Below are 27306 nucleotides of genomic sequence, written 5' to 3' on the forward strand. Positions count from 1 at the left end.
GGCGCGGCGATAGGCCGCGGGAGCCAACAGACGACAAAGGGTCGCCTTCTATACGCTTTATGAAAGCTAGGTACTAACCAAAGGCTGGCGCTCAAGCCCCCCAGCCTCCGTTTCTGGACACTTCTGTTTTTTCTCCCTTCCATTTTTTCCTAAATCGCTCAACACATCTCAACTCACTTCCCACCACCTAGTTCCCGATCTCAGCAAAGATGGCACCCGGCCGGAAAAAGGAACCGGAAATGACTTCCGGCCGTGCGGCAGGCGGCGAGCCTCGCTTCCTGCGGCGCTCCGAGTGACGTAAACGAGCGCGCCGCGCGGGGTGGACCGAGGGCAGTACTGGGGCGCATGGAGGTCAGCGGCGGAACTCGCGGTAGCGGCGGCGGCGGTGGCGCCGTACGTATCGGGACCAGGGGAGAAAGGGCGTCCTGAAGACTTGGGGTCATGGCTGGGAGAGGAGACCTGGAGGGCGCACTGGGACGCAGTGGATCGGGGTGGGTGGTAGGGGCCGGGGCCGGGGCCGGTTTAAAGCTGTGCCCGCTCGTGCGCACGCGCCCCTTTTCTGAGGTCCCGCGTGACGGCCTACGATCCCCGCACTGACCCTCGGCGCGGTCGCTGCGTGCTCTTTGTAAAGGTGATTCTCTTTTCTGCGTCTGAGGGCCGAACTTCCGGGTTGGTGTTAAGAATCCTTAAGTCCATTTGAGTTGAACTCGTTTCCTCACTAGCTCGTAGGACTGTCTTTAGTAGGGATAGTTTCCAGTGCTTCCCCGCGCTGGGGCTTTGGATGTATGTGGATGTTGCCCTTGGGCCAATATTTCTCCTCCCTGAGCCTCTTGTTTTGTGTACAGTGAGTCTAAACATTTTACAGCTGCAACAATCAGCTCATGTTAAAATGTTCTGGACCAAGTTCTGGGAAATCTAAGGTCAAACACGCTCTCTGCTTTGGCAGAAGGGAGCCAGGGTTAACTTTTTATTGTGTGCCGGTGGTCTGCCTTACGTAGGTCGTTTAATCACGCTAGTGCGCGAGGCAGAGTTGTCAAAAAGCAGTAGCATCGGGTATGTAACATTTTGGGAGGAGGTAACGTTTTATTTGAGTGAGGAAAGATGGAGGGTGATTTCCTGAGCCCTGTGATGGCGGGTAAAAAAAAATGAGGCAGCAAGCCTTCCCCTGCCCTGCCCTGCCCTGCCCAGGTGTAATGAAAGTGCAAGGCCTGTTGAGAATGAGGGAGTGTGCTCCAGGGAGGAAGAAAAGGTAAAACTGGGGAAATAATTCTGCGCCATGTTGTGAACTGCTTTTTATGATTGGTTCAGGGATTTTGCTCTCAGAAGGGGTGTATGTGTGTTTAGTAGGTTAGTGATGTAATAGTGCAAGTTGGTTTGGGAAGGTTCACTCACGTATCTATAAAGTTATTAAAAATACATCCACAGAAGCTGTGGGATGTATATATGGATTATATATCCAGGGTTTTCTAGGAGTAGTCTAATTTAAAATATTGTCTCATTTTCTCTGTAAGCCAATAATTTTTTAATCCTGGGTACTTTTAAAACTTAAAAGGGAGCGGGGGAGTGGGTGGAATGCTATTCAAACCCTGCTTGCAGAAACTCCTACTCAGGAGGTCTTGGACCAGGCCTGGGGTTCTGAAGTGTTGAACCATCCCTAGGTAATTCCACAACCAGGACTAGAAGCCCTCCAGTCCAGACGGTAATGCTCCTGAGTTTCAGTACTGGGTTACGTTCTGTACTGAAACAAAAGCCCTCTGAGATTTTTGCTTCGGAACATGAGGAGTTTGGGCTGGCCTATGGAGAATGTGGCTGTGGCTCCTTTGCGTTTGTCGGGTTCTTCTGTTATGTTTGTGGACTGGGAACTGCCCCTTCACCACCCCTTTCTCTCTCCTTTTTCTCTTCAGGGCTTCGGAGTCACCTGCTAGGAGGCTCCCTCCCTGCCGCCCAGGCCACCATGGCCGCTCGGCTGGTGAGGCGATGCACGTGCCTCCTACGGGAGGCCACCCGCCTGGCCCCTGCTGTGTCCCCTGTCGGCCAACTGAGACTCCCCCAGGGAACCCAGAAGCCTCTGACTTCCTCAGCTACCTCGCCCAGCTCCCGCCTCCCAGGTCCCTTGTCAGAGCTTGTGGAGAAGGAACAGGTGTTTACTCCCTATCCTGGGCACCAGAAGGTGGAGCAGCTCATCGAGAAAGCCACCCAGCCTGAGGAGCTCCTGGAGCTCCTGGACAGTGGTCACTGTCTGCTGCAGAACCACGCCGCCCTCGCGCTTATCCAGCTCTCTCGCCTGCTCTCTGAGAAGCCAAAAGACAAAGCCACACTCATACAGGATGCTCGCTTCTGGCAACTTCTCCATCTTGTCAACAGCCAGGTGGGTTCTGGAGCCTTTTCTGCAGGTTCAGCAAGCAGAATATAGCAGAGGCCACGGAGTCCAAAGCATCCAGTCACTTTCCCAGTGTAGACAGAAACTCTGCTGTGTGCTTAGTCCATCCACATCCTGTGGTGTTTTTTCATTTTATAGATTCCAGAATACTTTAATGTGCTTTCACTTCTGTTAATCCTCATGACAGCTCTGTTAAGTGAATATTGCTGTCCTCATCTTACAGGCAGCCCAGACAGGAAATACAAACCAAAGGACTGAGCCTGGTTTTTCTCAGTGCGTCGGGGGCCTCCCCCTCACCGTGCAGTCTTGACTGATATGGCCCCTCCTCTGTGTCTGGCTGATGGGACACACTCTTGAAACTGGAAGAGATGAAGGGTGACTAGGAGAGGATCTCAGAAACTTGAACTGACTGTGGGTGTTATCCCAGCCAGTCAGATCCTTAGAGGAGGAACATGGAGAGAAGGGACTTGTGTGTGGCAGGGGTGGGTATAGGAAGAACTCAACCCAGTTCCTGTTCAGTGTGAAGAAGGACTCCATGCAGACTTCAGGCACCCTGGGGTCTGCTGGAACCGAAGGGCCTGTGACACAGAAAAGAGGTACAGACTCTCACCCTGGCTGCTCTGGAAAGGCAAGGCCATAACCGCTTGTCAGGGATGACGAGGAGACTCACAGCTCAGGAGAGGGGTCGAGTTAAATGAGTTTTTTCAGCTGCAGGTTATGAGAGTATAGTAGATGTGGAAATAGAGTAATATTGGAAACAGTTCACAGATAGTAAGAGAAGTATTGTTTCATGGAAGTTTTTGTCTTCAGTTAAGAAACAGATCTGTACTGTGAGCCTGTGTGTTGGGGTCACGGTACAGATTTTTTTCTTACTGAGAATATAGCTCATATAAATTACCTTAATTAGATCCCTTCTTGTTCTGAGACTGTCATTCTAGTTGTTATTTATTAAACCTTTTATGCAAAAGCTTTAGAGACACACTAAACATTGTAGCAAAATTACAAGCCAATAATGAACCAGGATTTAGAAATATAAACTGATCATGCTTTCTTTTAAAGGATCCTACTGTCTGGGAATTCTGCAGAAACAGCAGAAGTCACTGAAGGCCCATGTGATGCTGAGATCAAATTCCTACTTTTCTTTTTTCCTCCATACCTTGGCTTGTGGGATTGTTGATCCCCCACCGGGGATTGAACCCAGGACCCTAGCAGTAAAAGGCTGGAGTCCTAACCACTGCCCTGCCGGGGAATCCCCATACTTTTCTCCTTCTGCCCAGCCCTTCACACAACTGCTTTTCTGTTTGCCCCTCACCTCGTGTGTATGATTTCAGTTCCCTGTCTTGGCAGTGCAGCCTCATTTCACAGAAGAGTCTGGAAACTTGAAGAGTGGCAGAGTTAACAGCCTTAGCGTAGCAGACAACAGAGCCATTCTCATTTACCACATGCTGCCTTCCCTGAGGCTAGGGTCTGGGCCAGAGGGCTCCTCATGTTTCTCTGAGGTCTGGAAGCACACCCTGCAGGGAATGGCTGGGTCACCTGCCGGGGTCCAGCCCCGGTGGATCCAGGGAATTCGAAGCAGGGACAGCATCAGCGAGGGAAAAACTTATTTATTTATTAATATAAGATTAGATTAGGAAGAAATAGTGTAGTAGGAAAATTAAGTGGAGAAAGAAGGCTGAATAACTTGGCTTATGGGGAAGGCCAATAAAGTTCCAGACAAGGAGCTTGCACCATCTACGTTGGGCCACCGGCACCCACTTGAATATCGGGGGGTGCCCCGCCTTGGGCTCCCCTTCGCGTGAATCTTAAAAGCCGGGACAAGTAAGTATACATGGTGAGCTGCCCCGCTCCAGATGGGAATTCAGCCTGAAATTAGAGTAAAGAGGAGACACGGGGGAAACCAGTCCACCGACTGGCCCCGTCCTCTATCGTTCAGAAGGCCTTTTATACTTTTGATAAAACATGGAGATCAATGGATAACACAAAGTAATGCAGCGTTAGCAGTCCAGACTCTTATCAAAACCAGCCTTTTCTCTCTGCATACCTAATTGTATACACAAGTCTTAGGTGATTTACATCATCTTCTGGCCAAAAAGGGGCCAATTAACATTTTACAGCCTTTTTTCTGATAAGGGTTTGTTAACTAGAAGACTTATTTGTGTTGATCTTCCCAAAGTCTGGTGCCACTCTCAGAAAGCACTAAATAAAGTTACATTCTTACATAGCAAGGACACAAGAGGAGTGCAGTGATATATAATAAAAGACGTAATTAACTCAAAAGTCTAGTGTTGCTAACATCAAAACTACTATATATCTTTTTCCATATCCCATTTACATTGATTAACATCCTCCCAGGTGCCTAAAAGATAAAGAATATGGAGGCCTGGCGGCAATCATTGAGTCAACAGTGAAAACCTGTCACCGATACGATTTTTAGCTCTTAGAAAAGGCTCTGTATCTTAAGATGCTTTAAGCTCTGTGCCTCTTGCGGTTGGGGGTGCTGTAAGCAGTTCACAAGCTGTAAGAGGCCCGGGGGAACCTGTTAGGCAAGCTAGAGAGCTATCAGAGGGGTTTAACTGAAACATCCCTTTCAAACGCAGAAGGCTAACGCCCTGATTTGACTTTTTCCAGAGAATATTAGAAGAGTCGAAAAGCAGGCAGATTCTTATTTTTGGAGGGGTGGGGTGGATGCTCAGGAAATTCCAGGGGGAAAACCTGAGGTCTGATTAGCCTTGCCATCAGAGCTCTGCCACATGATCTTGTCACGGGTGGACTTCCTCACGCTGGCTCCCGGCAGTCACCCTTGTTCAGAAATGAAGCTGGAGGCGGGGTGAGCGCTGTGGGCAGAAAACAGGCCCAGACAAGCTATTAAGGAGCCTCCTGGTGTGCCCAGTAGAAATGCCTTCATTAAAATAACCAGTTCTCGGGAGGCAGGCTCCAGCTCAGAGCCTTGGCCTGCTCTATGACAGGATCAGTAAGGTCCCAAGTGTGACTTTGCCTGTGTGTCTCTCCCGCCCCACCCCACCCCACCCCCCACCTAGATAACTGTAGTCTGGCATGGGACCCTCGTGAAGCTGCTCCGGAGCCTCTACACACTGGGGCTCCCCGCCACCTCCAAGGACCTGCGGTCAGTGGAGCAGGAGGTCCGCTGGCGCATGCGCAGGCTCAAGTACAAGCATCTGGCCTTCCTGGCCGAGTCCAGCGCCACCTACATGCAGGAGCAGGGCTCCCGGGAGCTGCTGGCTGAGCTGCTTGTGCACCTCGAGCGGCGCTGGGCAGAAATTGAAGACAGACGCACGGTGGTGGCCATGATGATGAAAACTGGGCATCTCTCGGAGTCTCTGATGAACCGCCTGGAGGACAAGGTACTAAGGGACAAGAGCCTTGTGGCTTCTGACCATAGCCGGGGGCATGGCACTGGCAGGACTGGCATTTTAGGTAGCTGCAGGCAGCACTTTGTGCCCAGTGGTTCCTTCAAGGATCCAAGGGGTTGCAGAGCCTGAACAAAATTTTAGTTCCTCCAAAATTGCATCTTGCACATGACCTGGAAACAGCACGGCCAGCAGCTCCTGAAGTGTGGCCTCAGCCGCCCCACTGGCTCAGCTTTGGTTAGTGCTTCCTAGAGACATCATGCCTGCTGCCCCCTGCTCTACCCCTGCCTCAGCCCCGCAGTCTAGTCAAATTCAGCCCTGTTCCCGTGGTAGCAGGGGCTGGCCCGGATGACTGCCACAGCAAACTCCGCAGCTCATGGGCCCTGGGTCCCCTGCCCTGGGACCTGGGGATAAGTTTGGCTACGGACACGGTATACCCAGTCTGGGGACTCCCTGGGGTAGGAGCAGAGGCAGGCCCTGCACAGATGGGACCTATGTTTAGTAAGCTCAGGCCTAGTTGCTGTCTCGCAGGGCCTGCACTGCATGGGACCCCTGGCCCTCGGGCCATCAAGCTGACCCCTGCCGGCTGTGGTTGACAGTGCCTGGAGCTGGTGGAGCAGTTTGGCCCTGAGGAGCTGCGGAAGGTGCTGGTGACGTTGGCAGCTCAGAACCGGAGATCGGTACCCTTGCTGCGGGCCATCTCTTACCACCTGGTCCAGAAGCCCTTCCCCCTGACTAAAAGCATCCTCCTGGACCTGGCCTATGCCTATGGTGAGCCCTGTGCACGGGGAGTGAGGCTGGGAGGGGGAGGGTTCTGGCTGCAGCTGTGTCAAATTCGGTGCCTACCTCACCCATGGCAGGCACTGGCCCAAAAGGCTGCTACAGAAACACTGTGACTCATGGGCCCTGATCCTCTGTGCTAGGCCTCAGGGATAAATTTGGTTACAGACACCAAGCTCTTACTCCTTAAGACCGGGATGGGTGGTGGGGTGCACGTGAGGGCGCGGCCTGCCACTTCTCACCAGTTAAATCTCAGGCTCTGTCCCCAAGGCAAACTCGGCTTCCACCAGACCCAGGTGTTCCAGCGCCTGGCAGCTGATTTGCTGCCCCACACGCCAAGCATGACGTCGAGCGAGGTAGCCCGCTGCACCAAGTCCTTCGCCTTCCTTAAGTGGCTCAACCTGCCCCTGTTTGAGGCCTTCGTCCAGGTGAGCTGGGGTGCAGGCGTGAGGCCTGGGTTCTGAGGGCCCTCCTTGCCTGACCCCCTGCTTAGGCATGCTCCCTAGGCATTTCATCAGGGAGGCCCAGCCAGTCTAGAACACTTTCTAGTGGCAGATAACGGAGTCCTTACTCCAGTTTCTTTGGAGAGAAGCAATATGACTCAGTTGTGAAAGAAAGCGTAGTTGAAACCCTTTCATTCTTTCACCAAACTTTGTAGGTGACAGACTGTATGTGTCTTTGGGTGACTGTGCAGGGAGCAGGACAGGGAGCAAGGCCTAGAATCCACTCAAAACTCTCCCTAAACTTCCAAGAGCTGCAAAATGGAGTTGTGAAGAAAGGATGTTTGCATTGAGGTCTAGGTGCAGCAGGTTGAAGCCGTGTCTGTAGGCTGAAGAGTGTCTCTGAAGCTGTTATCAGGGGCCTATTATGTGTGTATGTTGCCTTGATGGGGGACAGGGGCTAGCCCTCTGCCCGTTGCCCTGTGTAAATTACCCCTTTGGGCTGGGAGCTCATGGGTTCTGGGGGAGGGCTAGGTCTGCGTTCCACCAGGCCCCTCTCATCCTGCCTTTCTGTCCTCCCTGATCGGCCCAGCACGTCCTGGACAGAGCCCAGAGCATCACTCTGCCACACTTGTGCAACATGCTCCTGGCTTTCGCCCGTGTGAACTTCCGCCCAGAACGGGAGGATCCATTCTTCAGCCTGGTACAGTCTTCACACCCTCTACTGCTATGCTTGGAGCAGCTTGGGACTGAGCAGGAGGGAGGGAAGAGACCGGATTTGTACTGAGGAGACCTAGGTGGGGAGGCAGAAATGAAGAAAGCCTGGTGGGAGTGTGGAAGGAGCCAGCTGGAGCCATACATCCCAGGGGTTGTCTGGGGACAGGCGAGAGCCAGCATGGCAGCCAAGGACCAGAAAGGCATCCAGTGGCTCACTGGCAGTGGGCCTGGGGGACCCCTGTTCTTACTTCCTATGTGTGTGTTAGTCTCTCAGTCATGTCCAGCTCTTTGTGACCCCATAGACTGTAGCCCACAAGGCTCCTCTGTCCATGAAATTCTCCAGGCAAGAATACTAGAATGGGTTGCCATGCCCTTCTCTAGGGAATCTTCCCGACCCAGGGATCAAAGCTGGATCTCCCACATTACGATCAGATTCTTTACTCTTTGAGCCACCGGGGAAACTTCGAGCTATCTTACTTCCTGGTGTTCCCTTAATGCCCTTTTGGGGCTCAGAGACTCAATGCAGTTGCTGGGGTGAGAGCATCCTATGAGTGAACTGGGCATGACCCCGGGCCCCCACAGTAGGTGTTCCCCCAGCCGGCCAGCTGCTTCCCCTTTCATAATCTCTAGCTCTTGGGTCCAGAAACACCTCCCCTGTGCTGGTGGCATGGTTTTGTGCATAGGTTCTTGCTAGTGGGTGGGAGGAGGAGGCAGTAGGGGTAGTCCAGCTGCTGTCCAGATTGGGCCTAAGGGATGAGGAGGGTTTCTGGTACCTGCCACCAAGGGTCCCCCAAACCTGACCAAGAGTGCCTCGGCCAAGGTTACTCTCCTCACCCCCTTGGGCCTCAGCACGTCCAGGTCATAGGGCAGCTCCAGCTGCTGCCCACCCAGGGATGCCTGTAGCGACTAAGCAGAACCTGCTTTCCCCACCCTGCACTGTCCTCGCCCAGGTGCATGAGAAGCTGGGGTCAAAGCTGGTGGGCCTGGAGCCAGCCCTGCAGGTGGACGTGGTGTGGGCCCTGTGTGTGCTGCAGCAGGTGCGGGAGGCCGAGCTGCAGGCTGTGCTCCGCCCTGAATTTCACGCCCAGTTTCTAGGTGAGCGGCGGGGGGCATCCCTCCCTCTCCTGAGTGATGGCAAGCCCGCTGTGCGTGCCCCCTCCCCCACCTCACCCAGGGACCACTGCAGCTGGGAAGGCTGCCTGTTTGTCAGCCCTGGGCTCCACTCAGCACTGGGGAGATGGGGCAGGCCAGGGCGCACCCAGCATCTGCTCCTTCTCTGTCCACTCCTAGTGGGTGACCGGCAGACCCTCTTTCTGCTGCTCCTGACCCAGAGTCCAGGGTGAGACTTGGGTGTTGGGGAGGGGGCCGCCGACTCTCCCACCTGGCCCCTGTGTCCCTCCATCCCGGTCCTTCTGAGCCTCTTTTCTCACTCCATCATCTTCCCTTAGCTGGCAAGTCCCCAAAGGATCAAAGCACCTTCCAGAAGCTGTTGCATATCAATGCCACTGCCCAGCTGGAGCACCCCGAGTACACGGGACCGCTTCTGCCTACCTCAGCCTTGGTCCCCAGCCCCTCGGCCCTTGAACATAAGATGACCCCGTTGCAGAAGGAGCTGCAGGAGACGTTGAAGGGGCTGCTGGGGAGTGCCGACAAGGGCAGCTTCATGGTGGCCACGCAGTATGGCTGGGTTCTGGGTGAGGACCCATCGTCCCCTTCCCTCCCCACAATCCCGTCTTCATCCATTGTAAGGGCAGGGGCTATGACCCCCGTTGATCTCTGAGGGATAGCCCCCACCACATTTTCATTCTTTGTCCTCCTCAGACGCTGAGGTACTTCTCGACACCGAGAGCCAGCTTCTGCCCCTGAGGGACTTCGTGGCGCCCCATCTCGCACCCCCCTCTGGCAGCCAGCCACTACCCCCTGGGGCCAAGAGGTAGGTGGCCATGCCACCCTTGGGAGCCGTGTGCATTTGGTTCTGGAATTCCCTCTTCCCTCCTTCACACCACCCCATCTGGCCCTCCAGGCTAGCCTTCCTTCGCTGGGAGTTCCCCAACTTCAACAGCCGAAGCAAAGACTTGCTGGGGCGCTTCGTGCTGGCCCGGCGCCACCTGCTGGCCGCTGGCTTCCTGCTGGTCGATGTGAGTATCTGCTAGTCCCAGCTGGCTGATGGGAGCCAGTGTCAGACCCCAGCTGTTGAGGTCGCCTGTGTTGGGGTTCCCCCTTCACACATGAGAAAATAGGAACTTAGAAGGGTGTTAGGTTTCTCCCAACGTCACACAGCTTTTAAGTATCTGATGCTGTTCGCATCTCCACAGCCAGGGTTTCGGAGAGGAAGAGGTAAGACAGACCCAGTGCCCAGGGCCTCGTGCTGGCCTGTGCCTCACGCGGGGCTCTGTGCTGAGGGCCAGCCCCGGGCCTGGTCCCAGGTTCTCACTGTGGAGACATCTGCACCGGAGAGCAGGCTGTCTTGTATGGGGCCAGAAAATACACAAGTGACTCATTTTTGAGTGTTTTATTTTGCTTTTGATACAGCTTTTAAAATCTTGAAGCCACCCTTGGTCCCGTTTATTCATGGGCCTTTGCAGCTCTGAGCACTAACCAAGTGGGGGTCTCTTTCCCACCCATTCTGCTCTAGCTCTATAGGCATCTTCCTTCAGGATTTGGGGGCTAGGGGTGTGATGTGCAGGGCAGGGGGCATGACGGGGCTCTGCACCTGCCCTGACTCATTTCCACTGCCTTTCCCAGGTCCCATACTATGAGTGGATGGAACTCAAGTCTGAATGGCAGAAGAGCGCCTATCTCAAGGACAAGATGCGCAAAGCAGTGGCAGAGGAGCTGGCCAAATGACCTGTCCCATAGCAAGGACTGTGTGCCCAGGGGGCTGGACTTCTCCAGAGGCCTAGCCATGGGCACTGGGTGGGCAAGAGGTGGCACGCTCCAGGACAGACCTCAGTGCAGGACATTGGCCTTGGAAGTGGGGAAGTGGGCTGGTGGCCAGCATCTCTGAGTAGCAGGTCATTCTCTCATGAGTAATAAATTCTTCATCAACTGCCCGACTATCCTGGTTTCTCTGCCACCCACAGAGGATCCCTCTCATAGACATTCGTGCACAGCTGGCCTGTTGCTCAGAAGCCCACAGTCAACCCCCGTACAGGCTGAGTCCTGGAGTTCTGAACATCAGCAAGTGAGGACCTTCCCAGGGGAAGCCAGTTGGGTTTTCATTGCGTGGCATCCTGGGAGGTCCCCTCCCATCCAATGGTCTTAGGTGAGGGGCACCCTGACGGCCTGTGCTGCCAGGTGGTATAAGTGCAGCCCCTCAGGAGGCGCTGGCTCTGAGAAGAAGAGATGCATGTACTTGACTGACACTGCAGGGCCAGAGAGACCCCTTACTGTCCTCACACCTGGGCTGGAGTGCCGTGGTGTGCCGCCGCTGTGGCAGCCATCCGCCTAAGGAGCCTGGAGCCCCCTTCACCACGTCAGCAGCAGCACCACCAAGACTTCCCCGGAGCCCAGAGCCCCCTTCACATCAGCAGCAGCGCCAGCAGACTTCCCCGGCAGTGTAAGGGTTAGGACTCCTTGCTTCCACTGCTGGGGACCCAGGTTCAGTCCCTGGTTGGAGAACTAAGATCCCACAAGCCAAGTACCAAGGCCAAAAAAAGGCTTTCTAGCTTCTAGTCCATCACAAGAGACTTTGCTGTGGAGCTGAGCAGAGAAGGGCCACCTGGCTTCTCTGGGCCCCCCTCTCAACTGATGCCCACTTCCTCCAGAGTGGTCGCTCAGAAAGTGAATCACACAAGCTTTGGGTTAGAGGAGGAGCTGTAGAACAGCTCACAGGATGTGGGTGCTTGGCACTCGGCACAGGCTGGCTGAGGTTCTTGGCCCAGAGAACAGAACAGCCAAGATGGCTTTTTGAAGCCAGTGACTCAGAGCCCAGACAAGGTGAGGGAGTGGGGAAGGGTGTACCAAAGTGAAGGGCCAGCATGGACAAGCATCAGGGGTGCCAAGCCAGGTTCGGGGGCACCCACAAAGCTCGTGTTCACCATTCAGGATCTGTGGCTTGTAGTTGAGATACTTTGACAGATTCCCTGCGGCTGAAAGAAGCTACAGTGTCCCCTGTGCCCTCTGTTGGTTTGCTCAAAGGTGATGGGCACATGTCTCACCAGGATACTGACTGCCAAGAACAAGAGTCCATGCGCAGGACGCTTGGATCACCACCAGGACCCGTCATGTTGCGCTTTATGTTCATGCCTACCCCCTTGGCTTTGAGCCGACTGGCAGCCACCAACACATCCTCCATTTTTATTCTGTTACTTCGAGAATGTTCCGTACAGGAATGATGCAGTCTATGAAGTTTGGAAATTGGGTTTTTTCACAGGCACAGTTCTCTGCAGTTTAATCCAGTAGGTCCTTGTTATTGCTGTTAGACTGTGGTTCAGTCCCATGTGTGGGTGTTTGTGTAAACCCAAGTTTTCATTTCTCTGGGATAAGTGCCTGAGTACAGCTGCTGGGTCATATGGGATTTATATGCTGTTTAAGAAACTGCCACCGCGTTTTCCAAAGGTGCTGTGCCATGTTACATTCCCACCAGCAGTGGGAAGCAGTGAAGTTCACATCCCTGCCAGCCTATGGTGTTCTCAAGGATTCCCGGAGCAGTTTGGATGGGTGTGGAGTCATCTTTTCACTTGCATTTGCCTAAAGGCTAGGGATGTGAAACACTTAACCTGACTTCTAGTCATCTTGGTGGGTGTGAGGTGGTATCTCACCATGCCTTTGATTTTAACTTTTCCATGATGACTAATGGTGTCTTCACATGCCTATGGCCTATTTACATGTAATTTTTGGAGACATACCTGTTCAGACCCTTTGTCCAGTTTTTAACTAGTCTGTCTTACTGAGCTGTAAGAGTTCTTTATATTATATATTTAGAAACAAACAAAAAAGAAACAAGTCTTATCAGATAGAGGACTTGCAAATACTTTCTCCCATTTTGTGGACTGTATTTCCACTTTATTGATGGTGTCCTTTGAAACAAAAAGTTCCAAATTTGGGTGAAAGAGATTGTCCAAAATTGATGTTAATTCTACTTTAAATCAAAATTAACTACTCATTTAAACATGAGTTTAAGCAAGCTTCAGGAGCTGGTGATGGACAGGGAAGTCTGGTGTGCTACAGTCTGTGGGGTTGCAAAAAGTCAGACATGACTGACTGAACTGAACTACTTTAAATACTTCATAGAACTCAAATAAAACTATCTGGGCCTGAAGACTTCTTGGGGGAAACTTTTTTAAGTTACAGATTCAGTTTCTTTCATGGTTTTAGGATTATTCGTGTTACGTATTTCATCTTGTTTGAATTTTTGGTAGATTTTAATTTTCAAGTAATTGTCCATTTCTTCAAAGTTTTTGAATTTATGAGCATTAAATTTGTAGCATTCCCTTAGTATCCTTGTAATGTCTTCAGGCTCCAGAGTGTTAGCCCTGTTATTAGTCAGCATTCTCCAGAGAAAGAACCAACAGAATATATGAGAGAGAAACATGAGAGATTTATTATAGGAATTGGCTCTGCAGTTACAGAGACCAAGGAGTTCCACAATTTGCTGTTCTCAAGGTGGAGAACCAGGAAAGCCATAGCCACTGGTATAAATTCAGTTCAAGTGCAAAGACCCGAGGATGGGGAGGGGTGGCAGGCGGGGCTGTGGCGCCACTGGTGTCAGCCCTGGAGGCCAAAGACGAGAACCAGGAGCTCCAATGTTCCAGGGTCAGAGGTGGACACCCCAGCTCAAGAGAGTGAATTCACACTTTGCCTTTTTGTTTTTCTCTGCCCCTACCCACCCTCCCCCCACCAACAGATTGGTTGATATCCACCCCGCACTGGTGAGACCAAATCTCTTCAGTCAGTCTACTGAGTCATGCTTATCTCCAGAGATGCCCTTGCACACACCCAGAAACAGCATTTAATCCACTATCTGGGCATCGCTAAGCCCAGTCAAGTTGACACAAAATTAACCATCATAGCCCCCATGGCATACTGGTCATTTGTGTTGTCTCTATTTTGGTCCATCTTGCAATTTTACTGATTTCTCAAAGAACTATTTGTTTATTTCACTGATTTCTTCCACTGTTTTCCTGTTTTCCGTTTCATTGATTTCTGCTCTTGGCTCTATTTCCTTCTTATTGCTGAGTATAGTTGATTTTGTCCTTTTCCTAGTTCCCTGAGGTAGGAACTTTGATGATTGATTTGAGTCCTTTCCTCTCTTCCAACGTGCTATAAATATCCCTCTCAGCATTTCTACCTGCAGACCACATAATTTAATATTTTTATTTTCATTCACTTCAGTTCTGTGTTTCTTAACATTTTTCTTATTCTCGTTGTAATTTTCCTTATTGTTGGGTTTGTCCGTGATTTTCCTGGTTTGATGGGTGGTTTTTTTTAAAAACGTACCCCCAGATAGGCTATCATGTTCAAATTTTAGCAAGCAGTCAGCCTGTTTGGGTCAGGCTGCAGTCCTGGGCTACATGGCCTGTGGTTCTCATGCCTCACAGCACTGTTGGTCTCCTGCCACTGGGCTCTGCTGGTGCTCTTGAATGGATATGAGGCACTTCCTGTGCTGGACCATCCTGTGCCTTTGAGGTGGGGTCAGGGGGGAACCCAGCTGCTGGGCTGAAAACCTGCTGTGGTGCAATTTCCTTTGCCAGTGGCCCCCACCCTCCAGAGACTCGGGGTGGGGAGGGGGGGCGGCAAGAGCCAGAGAGGGGATGCATGAGGTGGGGAGGAATGGCATCCCTTGGCCCCTTATCAGGAGGCTTCCCCTTGATTTTCAGTATCAGTTCTGCCACACTCCCTAGAGTTGTCACAAGCTCCAGTTCATATGAGGGTGAATGCCTGGTCCTCCCAGTACGTAGTAGCTGGTGGTGACAGGAAATGCCAGGCTTGGGTCCCCTTCTGTTGGCTGCTCTGCTATTCCTCCAATCCTGGGGTCTCTCCCCAGCTCACCTTTCTCTTTTTGTCTTAGTTCAGTTCTGGTGGTCTCTAATTTCCCACATTTTTATTGGTTAGGAGGAGCAGAGAGACAAACTTGTGTCATCCTGTCCAAACGGGAAGTTACTCAGGCACTGATGAAAGCCTTCTGTTTTCTCGAATGTCAGTGCTGTTGGCCAAGTGGTAGAGGTTAGCAGAACGGTGAAGATTTATGAAGGACTCAGCTAAGGCGATGAGAAAGAGGCCATAGGAAGAAGCAAGTTTTTGCTGTTGTTGTTGTTGGCCATGACACAGCTTGTGAGATCTTAGTTCCCCCACAAGGGATTGAACCCAGGCCCCAGCAGTGAAAGCACTGAGTCCTAGTGACTGGGCCACTAGGGAATTCCCTGGAGGAGGCAGCTTAGAAACTCTTAAGAGGTGAGGATGAAGATGGGTGTGGAGAAAAGGGACAAAGAAGAGGAGCTCCCCATCAGTGGATAGATGGACAGATTTCCAGCGACTGAGAGGGATGCAAGATGCAAGGCTTAGATTGGGATGGACATGATGGGTCTGGTGCCTGGTGTGTTGGGGAGATGCCCAGCAGGCAGCCCCTGGCTCCATGGGCTCCGGGGTAGAGCCAACAGAAGACTGAGGATGAGGAGCCTCCCCCACAACAATGGCCGTTCTGATTGCCCACCCCCGCCCCCGTCTAGCTCTGGGATGGTGACAATGTTCAACTGTCTCCCAGAGCCTGGCACGGGGCGGATGCTCGGTGAATCTGAGTGCAGGAGGGCCTGTGTGGAAGCAAGGGCGCATCTCTGGAAAGCTCAGGGAGGGTTTGCAACCTTGGTAGGTGTGGCAGGGACGTCTGCTGAGAATGGAGGAAGGCAAGCTTCTCCATTTTCCTTCCATTGCCCAAGAGCTGAAGGATGGGACAGCACTGAGCTGCGAGGAACCCCGGGGACCAGTCAACCTGAGGCTCCGCTGGGGCTGCTTTCCCTGATGCGCTCCTGCCTGCCGGCTCTGGTTGCCATAGAGCCAGGAGGCGGTTGTCACGGAGACCGACGTGCGAGGACCGACCAATCAGTGAAGAGCTGCGGCGCCAGCTCACCTCTTGGATGGAGGCACCGGGCTAGGATGAGGACCCCTGCCCAGGCAGCTGGGAGCCGGGTGTTCGAGCAGGGGGCTTATGGCGCCGCCACCCCCAAAGCGCCGGTCCCCCAGAATCCCCAACACCCTCCCCGGCCCCCGCACCCCGAATTCTGACGACCTTCTGCCTCTTCCCGGGCCGACTAAGGGGTGATACCTCCGACTGGCCCTGAACCCCTCTCCCGTTAGTGAAGGGGAGGAGGGGGGCCAAGGGCTGGGATGCTGCGGGAAAGGCGGGGCCGCGGACCGCGGGAGAACAGTGCAGTCGGGGTGGGGTATGGGGAGGGAGGGACGGAGGCTGTCCCACCCCCTGCGCTCCCGGCACACCGCAGTGCCTGGCGCGCCCGCGCAAGCTCACTCGCTCACTCGGGGCGCTGGGCGGGCGGGGCGGCGCTGACGTCATCCACTGACCCCTTTCACCCCCCGGCCGAGGGGCGGTGGCCGCGCAGGCTCCGCGGGACGGACTCACCGACAGACAGGGGACGGAAGGACGGGCGTACGGCCAGGCCATGCCCGGGGAGGCTGCCCGCGCCGAGCTGCTGCTGCCGGAGGCGGGCGGGCCGGGACCCCGCACAGGTGAGGCTGCGGCGCGCTCTCCCTCCCGCTTGCGTGTGTCTCCGCCAACCCCTCTCTTCGTCCCCTCCCGTCTCTACCCCTCTCCCTCTCCGACACTGTCCCTCTACCAGCTCCGTCCCATTTTCTCTTCGCGACCCCCTCCCTGCCCTCTCTCTGTTCCTGTTCCTTGTCCATCCCCGCCCTGTCCCCTTCCTTGGTCCCCAGTCCTAGCCCAATGTAGCCCAACCCTGGCCCCTACTCAGGACCTCAGGGAAGGGCGGGGTGGATTAGATGTCCTCCAGGTGCCAAAAGCGACTTGAAGGCGTGAGCTTCCCGGCTCCCATGGGCGTCCCCCGCCGCGCCCCATTGTCTGAGGGGGGGCAATGGGCCTCACGGCCCCTGCAGCGTGGGTTGTCATCTGCACCCCAGCCACTTGGATTGCAGATTCGCGGGGCGGCGGCCCTCCCCACTCCGCACCCCCCTCACCCCCCGCTATGCTTGAGAGCTGTCTCCGGGCAGGCGGGCGGGTGGCTGGTTCTGGCTCGAGGGAGAACAGGGCTGGAGCTGAAGCCTGGGGAAGCCCGAGGGCTGGAAGGTGGGAGGCCCTGGGGGAGCAAGGGCTGCAGAGCATCAGCCCTGGAGTGCAAGCCCAAATCCTTGGAGAGACTTAGGGAGCAAGCTTTGGAGGGGATCTGCCTTAGGCCCAGGAACACCAGCCAGGATGGCCACTGGGCATGAGGTCAGCCATGTGTGGCTCCGGGAGGGCCAAGGGCACCTTGCTGTGGGTGAGAAGTCCCCTGGCGATTAAACCTATACTGGGCCCAGGGGCCTGGCCTCCCCTCTGGGTCCTGTAAAGTGGGTCGGGACTGTCTCTGCTTGGACTGTTTAACAACCTTGAATGAGGCACAAAAATCTTTGACCTTTGGCTTCTCTTTCTCTGTCCTCTTGGCGCCCAACCCCACCCTCAGCCTGCTCAGGGTCCTGGAGTCCAGTGAGGGTGCACAGGGGTACCCTACCAGGCCAGTGCCAAGAGCCTGGTCTCCAGCACCCAGCCCCGCCAGCCACACCCACCTCCAGGGTTTAGGTGTTCATCACACTCCCGTGGACCCAAAGGAACCCCTTCTCAGGACCCTCTGGCCACGCCAGCACCCCAGCAGTGTGGCCCAAGGGCCCAGGGTTCTGCCACTGCTGCAGCAGATGGGCCAAGTCTGGGGAGGGGGCTGCCCTAAGCTTCACCTCCACTTTGCAGACAGAACGCTGAAGCACAGGAGATGTACTTGTGGGCGGTCATGGGTGAACGTGGAAGCCTCCAGAGAAAATGGCCAGAGCTGGGCAGCCCCTATCCACTGCCATGGGACCCACACAAATGAGCCTCAGCTCTGTGTGGGTGGCTGCTGCTGGCAACTCAGTCAGATGCACTCAGAGCCCCAAGAGCCCACAGCCCCTCAGAGCTGCTTATGGGGCAGGGCGGGTCCCCTGTGTGCGCCACCATTGGCCATCACCGAGCCAGCAGTGAGCTGGGATGTCCTGCCTGAGGACAGCACACCGTTGCCCCTGCTTTCCCTCTCACGTGTGCCAACTCTGGAAATGGGTGGGGCAGTGGAGCCCAGTGAGACCCTGACAGGTTGTCCTCAGGTATAGGCAGCAAGAAAAGGAGAGAGATGAGGCAGAGAAGCAAGACTCCCACTTCACAGCCAGTGTGAGATCTGGAATGTTCCAGAGCTGAGTGGAGAGCAGGCTTCCTGCTCCCTGGGGGCCCACTGACCTAGGAGGTCATGAGCAGACCTTTCCTGGCAAGCCCGGCTGAGGCGGCACAGATTACGTGCATGGAGTCAGCATCTTTAACGAGCATCTTGGAGAAAAGCCAGACCCCAGGCTGCTTGCCAGGGAAGAACTCTTGGAAATCATCCCTTGGGCACAGCAATACCCTTTCCTTCTCCTCACCTCTCTTTTCAGCAGACACCCACCCTTGTGGGCCCCCAGTCCTGTGCTCAACTCTTGTCTGAGAGAGGGGAGGCTGCAGTCAGGGAGCTGCCTCTCAGGGAAGATGCCTGCCCTTCTCACGCCCTTCTGTCTCCACAGATCTGTCCTGTGATGCGGCTGAGGCTACCACCCCAAAGGGGGACCGGCTGGAGCACTGTGCCCCGACATCTGGGCCCAGCGCCCTGGCTCTCACGTTCCTGCACGGCAAGCCTGGTGCCCGGCCCCCGCCTGAGGGAGCCAGCTGGGATGCAGGGCCGGGCCGCGCCCCCTCAGCCTGGGCAGTCCAGGCAGAGGGCGGCCCCAGTCCAGGGCCCACTGAGGTTCGGCCTGCTGAAGGTCCTCTCCCAGCCTCCCTGGAGCCCCGGATTGTCATGGGCGAGGAGACGTGCCAGGCAGCCCTGCTGCCCAGGGCAACCATGCCGGAGCTCAGGGACTGGGAGGGTGGGCATGCTAATCTGAACCCACCCCCCGAGTTGTGTTCTCAGGGTGACCCTCCTGTGCCTTTCCCTGCCCCAGACTCCGATTCCTACTTCACGCCTCCCTCCACCCCCACCAAGACAGCCTCCACCCTGCTCCCTGGCCCCGGGCCCCACAGGGACACCCAGGATGCCCAGGCTGAGCTGGGGGTCTCACCGCCAGCCTCGCCCACTGGCTCGTACATCACGGCAGATGGGGACAGCTGGGCCTCATCCCCATCCTGCTCCCTGAGCCTTCAGGCCCTGGCCGAAGGGCTGGATGTGCCCTCGGGCTGGGGCTTCTCTCCACCCGGCTCTGTGGTCGATGAGAGGGAGCTGCCCCCTGCAGGGACCCCGGATGGCTCGTCCCCAGAGTCCAGCCTCTCAGCAGACAGCAGCTCTTCCTGGGGCCAGGAGGGCCACTTCTTCGAGCTGGACTTCTTGGCCAATGACCCAATGATCCCTGCTTACCTCCTGCCCTTCCAGGGCAGCCTGATTTTCCAGGTGGAGGCGGTGGAGGTGACACCCCTGCCCCACGAGGAGGAGGAAGTGGAGGAGGAGCAGCAAGAAGAGGAGCAGGAGGTCCCCCTCCCCAGAGGTGATCTAGCCGGGGAGGGCGAGGATGATAGCACATTCGCATCCTCCCTGCAGTCGCTGTCTGACCTGTCCATCACCGAGGGCATGGACGAGGCCTTCGCCTTCCGGGATGACACCTCAGCTGCCTCCTCTGACCCCGACTCGGCCTCCTACACGGGGGCTGATGATGAGAGGCTGTACAGCGGAGAGCCCCACGCACAGCCCGCCACACTGCTCCAGGACAGCCCTGGGGAGGCTGCCTCCTGGGGCCCAGAGCTCACTCTTGGGGTGTCCAAGGGAGAGGCTGGCCAGGCTGCCAAGAGTCAGGAACCCATCTCCGAGATAACGAGGGTAGGTCCCGCTGCAGCCCAGGTGTCTTCTGCTATGGCCCTTCACATCTCACAGGAATCTCTGGACCACACTGGGATGAGCCCTCAGGCCCAGGGAGAAGAGCCAGGCTCCACCATGGGACCAGTACCTGTTGCCCCAGTCACATCTCAGCCCCTGCAGGAGGGAGATACTGCTACTTTAGGCCCAGAGCCCTGGATTTCGAAGGGAGAAGCAGACCTCAACTGTCTACAAACCCTGAAGGAACACACAGGCCAGGGGTTTGCCACTGCAACCAGCCCTGAACCCCAGCCAGAAGTGGATCCAGCAGCATTCCCACCCCTGCAGGATGCAGGTATCCCCTGGATCCAGGAATCTGCCTCTGAGACCTGCCTTGAGCCCCAGTTGGAAGAAGAAGGCCTAACAGCATCCTCACCCCTGCAGGATGCAGGTATCCCCTGGATCCAGGAATCTGCCTCTGAGACCTGCCTTGAGCCCCAGTTGGAAGAAGAAGGCCTGACAGCATCCTCACCCCTGCAGGATGCAGGTATCCCCTGGATCCAGGAATCTGCCTCTGAGACCAGCCTTGAGCCCCAGTTGGAAGAAGAAGGCCTGACAGCATCCTCACCCCTGCAGGATGCAAGTCTCCCCTTGGTCCAGGGATCTGCCTCTGAAGCTAGCCCAGAGCCCCAGTCAGAAGAAGATCTGACAGCATCCTCAACCTCACAGGATGCAGGTCTCCCCTTGGTCCAGGGATCTGCCTCTGAGGCCTGCCCTGAGCCCCAATCAGAAGAAGAAGATCTAACAGCATCCTCACCTCTGCAGGATGCAGGTCTCCCCTTGGTCCAGGGATCTGCCTCTGAGGCCAGCCTGGAGCCCCAGTCAGAGGAAGATCTGACAGCATCCTTACCCCTGAAGGATGAAGGTCTCCCCTTGGTCCAGGGATCTGCCTCTGAGGCCAGCCTGGAGCCCCAGTCAGAGGAAGATCTGACAGCATCCTTACCCCTGAAGGATGAAGGTCTCCCCTTGGTCCAGGGATCTGCCTCTGAGGCCAGCCTGGAGCCCCAGTCAGAGGAAGATCTGACAGCATCCTTACCCCTGAAGGATGAAGGTCTCCCCTTGGTCCAGGGATCTGCGTCTGAGGCCAGCCCTGAGCCCCAGTCAGCAGAAGATCTGACAGCATCCTTACCCCTGAAGGATGAAGGTCTCCCCTTAGTCCAGGGATCTGCCTCCGAGGCCAGCCCTGAGCCCCAGTCAGAAGAAGATCTGACAGCATCCTTACCCCTGAAGAATGAATGTCTCCCCTTGGTCCAGGGATCTGCCTCTGAGGCCTGCCCTGAGCCCCAGTCAGAAGAAGAAGATCTGACAGCATCCTTACCCCTGGAGGATGAATGTCTCCCCTTGGTCCAGGGATCTGCCTCCAAGGCCAGCCCTGAGCCCCAGTCAGAAGATCTAACAGCATCCTCACCCCTGCAGGATGAATGTCTCCCCTTGGTCCAGGGATCTGCCTCCAAGGCCAGCCCTGAGCCCCAGTCAGAAGATTTAACAGCATCCTCACCCCTGCAGGATGCAGGTCTCCCTTTGACCCAGGGATCTGCCTCCGAGGCCAGCCCTGAGCCCCAATCAGAAGATCTAACAGCATCCTCACCTCTGCAGGATGCAGCTCTCCGTTTGGTCCAGGGATCTGTCTTCGAGGCCAGCCCTGAGCCCCACTCAGAAGAGGACCTGACAGCTTCTCCACCCCTGCAGGACACAGGTCTCCCCCTGGTCCAGGGATCTGCTTCTGAGGCCAGCCCTGAGCCCCAGTCAGAAGAAGAGGAGCTGACAGCCTCCCCACCCTTACAGGATGCAGGTCTCCCCTTGGTCCATGGATCTGCCTCCGAGGCCAGCCCTGAGCTCCAGTCAGAAGAAGTGACAGCATCCCCACCCCTGCAGGATGCAGGTCTCCCCTTGGTCCAAGGATCTGCTTCTGAGGCCAGCCCTGACCACCAGTCCGATCTGAAAGCATCCTTGCCCCTGCAGGATGCAGGACTTCCCTTGGTCCATGGATCTGCCTCTGAGGCCAGCCCTGAGCCCCAGTCAGAAGAAGTGACAGCATCCTCACCCCTGCAGGACGCAGATCTCCACTTGGTCCAGGGATCTGCCTCCAAGGCCAGCCCTGAGCCCCAGTCAGAAGAGGAGCTGACAGCCTCCCCACCCCTGCAGGACACAGGTCTCCCCTTGGTCCATGGATCTGCCTCCGAGGCCAGCCCTGAGCTCCAGTCAGAAGAAGTGACAGCATCCCCACCCCTGCAGGTTGCAGGTCTCCCCTTGGTCCAGGGATCTGCCTCCGATGCTACTTCAGAGCCCCAGTCAGAAGAGCTGACAGCATCCTCGCACCTGCAGGACGCAGGTCTCCCCTTGGTCCAGGGATCTGTTTCCGAGGCCAGCCCTGAGCCCCAGTCAGAAGAAGAGGAGCTGACAGCATCCTCACACCTGCAGGACGCAGGTCTCCCCTTGGTCCAGGGATCTGTTTCCGAGGCTAGCCCTGAGCCCCAGTCAGAAGAAGAGCTGACAGCACCCTCACACCTGCAGGACGCAGGTCTCCCCTTGGTCCAGGGATCTGTTTCCAAGGCCAGCCCTGAGCCCCAGTCAGAAGAAGAGGAGCTGACGGCCTCCCCATCCCTGCAGGACGCAGGACTCCCCTTGGTCCAGGGATCTGCATCTGAGGTCAGCCCTGAGCCCCAGTCAGAAGAAGAGGACCTGACAGCCTCCCCACCCCTGCAGGATACAGGTCTCCCCTTGGTCCAGGGATCTGCCTCCGATGCCAGCTCAGAGCCCCAGTCCGAAGAAGAGGAGCTGACAGCCTCCCCGCCCCTGCAGGATGCAGGTCTCCCCTTGGTCCTGGGATCTGTTTCTGAGGCCAGCTCAGAGCCCCACTCAGAAGAAGAGGAGCTGACAGCCTCCCTGCCCCTGCAGGACACAGGTCTCCCCTTGGTCCAGGGATCTGCCTCCGATGCCAGTTCAGAGCCCCACTCAGAAGAAGAGCTGACAGCCTCCCCCCCGCTGCAGGACGCAGGTCTCCCCGTGGTCCAGGGATCTGTTTCTGAGGCCAGCCTGGAGCCCCACTCAGAAGAGGAGCTGACAGCCTCCCCGCCCCTGCAGGACGCAGGTCTCCCCTTGGTCCAGGGATCTGCCTCCGATGCCAGCTCAGAGCCCCAGTCCGAAGAGGAGGAGCTTACAGCCTCCCCAACTCTGCAGGATGCAGGTCTCCCCTTGGTCCAGGAATCTGCCTCCGATGCCAGTTCAGAGCCCCACTCAGAAGAGGAGCTGACAGCCTCCCTGCCCCTGCAGGACGCAGGTCTCCCCTTGGCCCAGGGATCTGCCTCCGATGCCAGCTCAGAGCCCCAGTCCGAAGAGGAGGAGCTTACAGCCTCCCCAACTCTGCAGGATGCAGGTCTCCCCTTGGTCCAGGAATCTGCCTCCGATGCCAGTTCAGAGCCCCACTCAGAAGAGGAGCTGACAGCCTCCCTGCCCCTGCAGGATGCAGGTCTCCCCTTGGTCCAGGGATCTGCCTCTGATGCCAGTTCAGAGCCCCACTCAGAAGAAGAGGAGCTGACAGCCTCCCCGCCCCTGCAGGATGCAGGTCTGCCCTTGGTCCAGGGATCTGTTTCTGAGGCCAGCTCAGAGCCCCACTCAGAAGAGGATCTGACAGCCTCCCCGCCCCTGCAGGACGCAGGTCTCCCCTTGGTCCAGGGATCTGCCTCCGATGCCAGCTCAGAGCCCCAGTCAGAAGAAGATCTCACAGCCTGCCCAACTCTGCAGGACACAGGTCTCCCTTTGGTCCAGGGATCAGCCTCCAAGGTCAGGCCGGAGCCCCAGTCAGAAGATCTCACAGCCTCCCCAACCCTGCAGGACGCAGGTCTCCCCTTGGTCCAGGGATCTGCCTCTGATGCCAGCTCAGAGCCCCAGTCAGAAGATCTCACAGCCTGCCCAACTCTGCAGGACACAGGTCTCCCTTTGGTCCAGGGATCAGCCTCCAAGGTCAGGCCGGAGCCCCAGTCAGAAGATCTCACAGCCTTCCCGCCCCTGCAGGAAGCAGGTCTCCCCTCCAGTCAAGTATCTGCCACCAGTGCGAGCCCTCAGGCCCCGATGACTGACACAAGCTGTATCCAAGAGACAGAGCCCACAGCCACTGCAGCCCATAGGAAAGGAAGAAAGACCCTGGGACTGAGGCCAGCACCTGAGGAAAGAGACCCAGACCACACTCGAGGATCAGACTTTCTGGCCTTGGATCAGATACATCTGGGTGGCCCAGACCTACCTGCAGATGCTCGGACACCCTTGGAGGGAGATGCAGGCCCCTCCAAGCCTGCCACAGATGTCCCAGACACACCTGAGCCTTTCACAGCCACCCAAGGTCCCCCAAAGCCTGACTCCAGTGGGGAGGAAGTAGCCAAGGGCATTTTGGCACCTGAGCAGGAAGCCTGTCATGATGTTTGTGCACATGGGGGTGATGGAGCTGAGTCCAGCTCACCCCCAAAGGAGGCCCTGGGGGCTGAGCACCAGGGCCATGAGGCCCTAAAGCCAGTGGTTCATGGCCCAGGGGTGTGTCCTACTGCCAGCCTGGAAGTTGGCCAGTTGGGGCCCCCAAGCCCAGTGGAGGAAGGAAGGGCTACTCTTGGGCACAGGCTTCCCATGGCTGTGGGCTCAGAGGTTGGGCTGAGCTCCTGCTCAGAGTCTCCTTCAAAAGCTGTGCCCAGGCTGGGAGGGCACTGTGCCAAAGATCCTGCCCCAACATCTCCACTGCCCTTGAGGCAGCCAAAGCCTGTGCTGGGCCCAGGCAGGGGAGAGCAGGCCCAGGCAGCACTTGGAGCCCTTGGAGCCCTTGGCCCCTCCCCACTGCAGCCTCCAGAAAGCCCCATAGGGGGCCTTCCCAGTGCACCCCAAGACAGGATCCAGGGCCCTGAGCCCCCTGCTCCTGATGTCCTCATGGAGGCAGTCCCAAGCCCCCTGGCATCCCCTGCTCCCTGCCCTTGCCGGGGACCCCGGGAAGACTTGGTGGAGGGCGCGGAGCCCCTGGGCTCTCCGAGCCACCCACCACCTCGGCCAAGAACCCAGCGGGCGGTGGCTGCTTCCTCAGGGATCACAAACCCCCCTGGGGCTGGGCAGGTCAGCCTCCCACCCCACCCCACCCTCCTCAGCCCCAAGGCAGCCCCCAAGAGGGGTACCCATGCCAAAGACCCAGCCTCGAGGCTCTCGCCCCCTCGCCAAGTGCCTCCTGGCTCTGGGCCCCGGAGCCCAGCCGGCCCTCGAGGGCTCCCAGCCACCGAGCAGCAGGATGACGGCGACAGTTTGGAGGAAGGTGAGTGGGATGCAGGCGGCAGCACTGTCCTGAGCCAGGGACCCAGGGGGCAGAGGGCTGGGCAGGGATGCCAGAGCTGCTCGCCCCGTGCCTGTCCAGAAGGGCAGGCCATCCTCACACTCCCTTTCCTCAGACTCGCCCCGCGCTCTGGGCTCTGGCCAGCACTCGGACAGCCACGGGGAGTCGTCAGCCGAGCTGGAGGAGCAGGACCTCCCAGGACCACAGACCGCACAGTGCCCAGCCCAGGTGCCCGAAAAGGCAGGTTGTGCACCTAGGGGAGGGCTCCATGCCCTGCCCTCAGGTGCTCAGACCCCCTTTCTTCTCCAGGCCCCAGCCGGCAGTGGGAGCGAGGAGACAGTCGCCAAAGCCAAGCAGAGTCGCAGTGAGAAGAAGGCCCGAAAGGTGGGCTGGGCGCCCAGCTGGGACTCTGCTCCCTCTAGGAGGGGCCAGGCTGGCCAGACAACCCCAGCCACCCCAAGAGTGGGGCTGGCAGCCTAAAGGGACCCTGTCCCACCCCATAGCTGATGAATCCCATCGATGGGGGCCCTGGGATAAAGGGAGTAACTGGATGCTTTGTGTGAAGTAACTGGGGCTGGGCTGTCAGTTGAAACAGACTCACAGCCTGAGTCTGACGTCCTATTTGCTCACATGGGGAGCCACCTGGGAAGCTCCACAGAGGGTGGGTGGTGGAACCCTTGTGCCCCCTGGCAGTGGGCCGTTTCCCCCAGACTTGCTCCTCTCCCACAACCCCCAACTGGGAACTTTGGGGCCCATGCCCAGGTCTGAGACCATTGTGCTTCCAGGCGATGTCCAAGCTGGGCTTACGACAGATCCAGGGGGTCACCAGGATCACCATCCAGAAGTCCAAGAACATCCTCTTTGTCATTGCCAAGCCCGATGTCTTTAAGAGCCCAGCCTCAGACACCTACGTGGTCTTCGGCGAGGCCAAGGTCTGAGCGGCTGGCCATGGGCGCGGGGAGGGAGTCTGGGGGGCGGGCTCAGCTGACAGCTGACCTCTGTGCTGCAGATCGAGGACCTGTCGCAGCAGGTGCACAGAGCTGCGGCTGAGAAGTTCAAAGTGCCCTCGGAGCCCTCCGCCCTGGTGCCTGAGTCAGCACCTGGGCCGAGGGTGAGACCCGAGTGCGAGGAGGAGGAGGAGGAGGAAGAGGAGGAGGAGGTGAGGCCAAGGGGCCCACGGCTTAGTCTCGTGGAGGGGGGCAGCTTTGCCTGGGGCCTCTCACTGGGGGAGGGGGCCGCTCCAGCACCTCCCTGCATATCCCGCTCCAGGTGGATGAGGCAGGACTGGAGCTGCGGGACATAGAGCTGGTGATGGCGCAGGCCAACGTGTCAAGGGCCAAGGCCGTGCGGGCCCTGAGGGACAACCAGAGTGACATCGTCAACGCCATCATGGTGAGTGGCTGGCCCCTTCGCAAACGCCCTGCTGCTGTCTCCGCCGGGGCCTATCCCCCAACATGACCCTCTCCTTCTGCAATTCTCACAGGAGCTGACCATGTAGTTGCTGACCAGAGGCCCGGCTCCACCCCTGCCCCTAGCTCTGCTGCTCAATAAAGTGGTGTCCCTTCATCGCCTCTGCTCCTCCAGCGCAGGCTCTGGCTAAACGGACGGCAGGAGGTGTGCAGACACTTCCTGAAGCCACAGAGGTCCCGAGGAGGGTGGTAGTCCCTCCCCCATGTTCCAGGGAATCCACCTTGCCCAGGGATTGTGGACAGTCCAGTCACCTGGCTGTGGCCCAAGTCATGGGCCTGGGAATAAGTGTTTCTGGAAGGAACTCCCCAGATGCAGGGGCCCCTGAGCTAGAGGAGCTGCTGGAAGTAGTGTCTGCTAAGGCGAGCAGCACTTTATCTCCTGAAGTTCCTGGCCCCTTGCTGTGGCCCAGCTCTAGGAGTCACCACCCTCTCCCCGTCCTCTCTCTTCTACAAAGTCCAGGGAGCCGCAGGGTGGGGGTGATGTCCCAGGACAAAAGAGGGAGACCACTGAGTGCGGGACCACGTGTGGGTGGAGCCCCCGGAGAAGAGGAGCAGTTCCTGACCATCACAGAAGGCTCATGGGACACAAGGTCCCCACTGTTCACAAGCACAGGGTGGGCTGTGGAAGGGATGGCCCCTGGCCCACGTGGCTATCTTTAGCTGTTCCACATGCTTTCAGGGCAGGTCGATTTACACACACACACCTAGAGACGGCATCACCAACTGTCTCCCTTAGCTCTGCCCAGCCCAGGCCCACAACCAGCACCTGGCCTGCCAGAGCCAGA

General features: G+C 57.0%; 2 protein-coding genes and 2 non-coding genes across 4 annotated transcripts; all 4 read left to right on the top strand.

Moving 5' to 3' along the window:
- The first annotated feature begins 300 nt into the window (after positions 1–300).
- On the top strand, positions 301–10741 carry TBRG4 (transforming growth factor beta regulator 4). Its single transcript, XM_052638926.1, has 11 exons — positions 301–393; positions 1905–2368; positions 5422–5745; positions 6351–6522; positions 6802–6959; positions 7564–7674; positions 8639–8783; positions 9137–9382; positions 9510–9621; positions 9712–9826; positions 10434–10741. The coding sequence occupies exons 2-11, from the start codon at positions 1955–1957 to the stop codon at positions 10533–10535; spliced, it is 1899 nt and encodes a 632-aa protein (XP_052494886.1). The 5' UTR covers positions 301–393; positions 1905–1954; the 3' UTR covers positions 10536–10741.
- On the top strand, positions 6048–6183 carry LOC128047090 (small nucleolar RNA SNORA5). Its single transcript, XR_008199282.1, has one exon. It is a non-coding gene; the product is annotated as a small nucleolar RNA SNORA5 (small nucleolar RNA).
- LOC128047089 (small nucleolar RNA SNORA5) lies at positions 6571–6705 on the top strand. The gene has a single exon (XR_008199281.1). It is a non-coding gene; the product is annotated as a small nucleolar RNA SNORA5 (small nucleolar RNA).
- Positions 10742–16303: 5562 nt separating the features above from the next.
- NACAD (NAC alpha domain containing) lies at positions 16304–26550 on the top strand. The gene is made up of 8 exons (XM_052638401.1): positions 16304–16370; positions 18432–25034; positions 25168–25280; positions 25362–25436; positions 25838–25984; positions 26062–26211; positions 26322–26444; positions 26536–26550. The coding sequence occupies exons 1-8, from the start codon at positions 16304–16306 to the stop codon at positions 26548–26550; spliced, it is 7293 nt and encodes a 2430-aa protein (XP_052494361.1).
- Positions 26551–27306: the final 756 nt, after the last annotated feature.

The sequence above is a fragment of the Budorcas taxicolor genome, chromosome 4 (assembly GCF_023091745.1).
Source record: "Budorcas taxicolor isolate Tak-1 chromosome 4, Takin1.1, whole genome shotgun sequence".
In the NCBI taxonomy this organism is placed as follows: domain Eukaryota; kingdom Metazoa; phylum Chordata; class Mammalia; order Artiodactyla; family Bovidae; genus Budorcas; species Budorcas taxicolor.

Bases quoted from the DNA above. Each gene is read 5' to 3' on its own strand.
- TBRG4 (XM_052638926.1), top strand. From the start codon at position 1,955: ATGGCCGCTCGGCTGGTGAGGCGATGCACGTGCCTCCTACGGGAGGCC. The intron at 5,746-6,350 runs GTACTAAGGGAC...TGTGGTTGACAG, and splicing joins TGAACCGCCTGGAGGACAAG to TGCCTGGAGCTGGTGGAGCA. The intron at 9,622-9,711 runs GTAGGTGGCCAT...CTGGCCCTCCAG, and splicing joins CTACCCCCTGGGGCCAAGAG to GCTAGCCTTCCTTCGCTGGG.
- NACAD (XM_052638401.1), top strand. From the start codon at position 16,304: ATGCCCGGGGAGGCTGCCCGCGCCGAGCTGCTGCTGCCGGAGGCGGGC. The intron at 16,371-18,431 runs GTGAGGCTGCGG...CTGTCTCCACAG, and splicing joins CGGGCCGGGACCCCGCACAG to ATCTGTCCTGTGATGCGGCT. The intron at 25,035-25,167 runs GTGAGTGGGATG...CCCTTTCCTCAG, and splicing joins CGGCGACAGTTTGGAGGAAG to ACTCGCCCCGCGCTCTGGGC.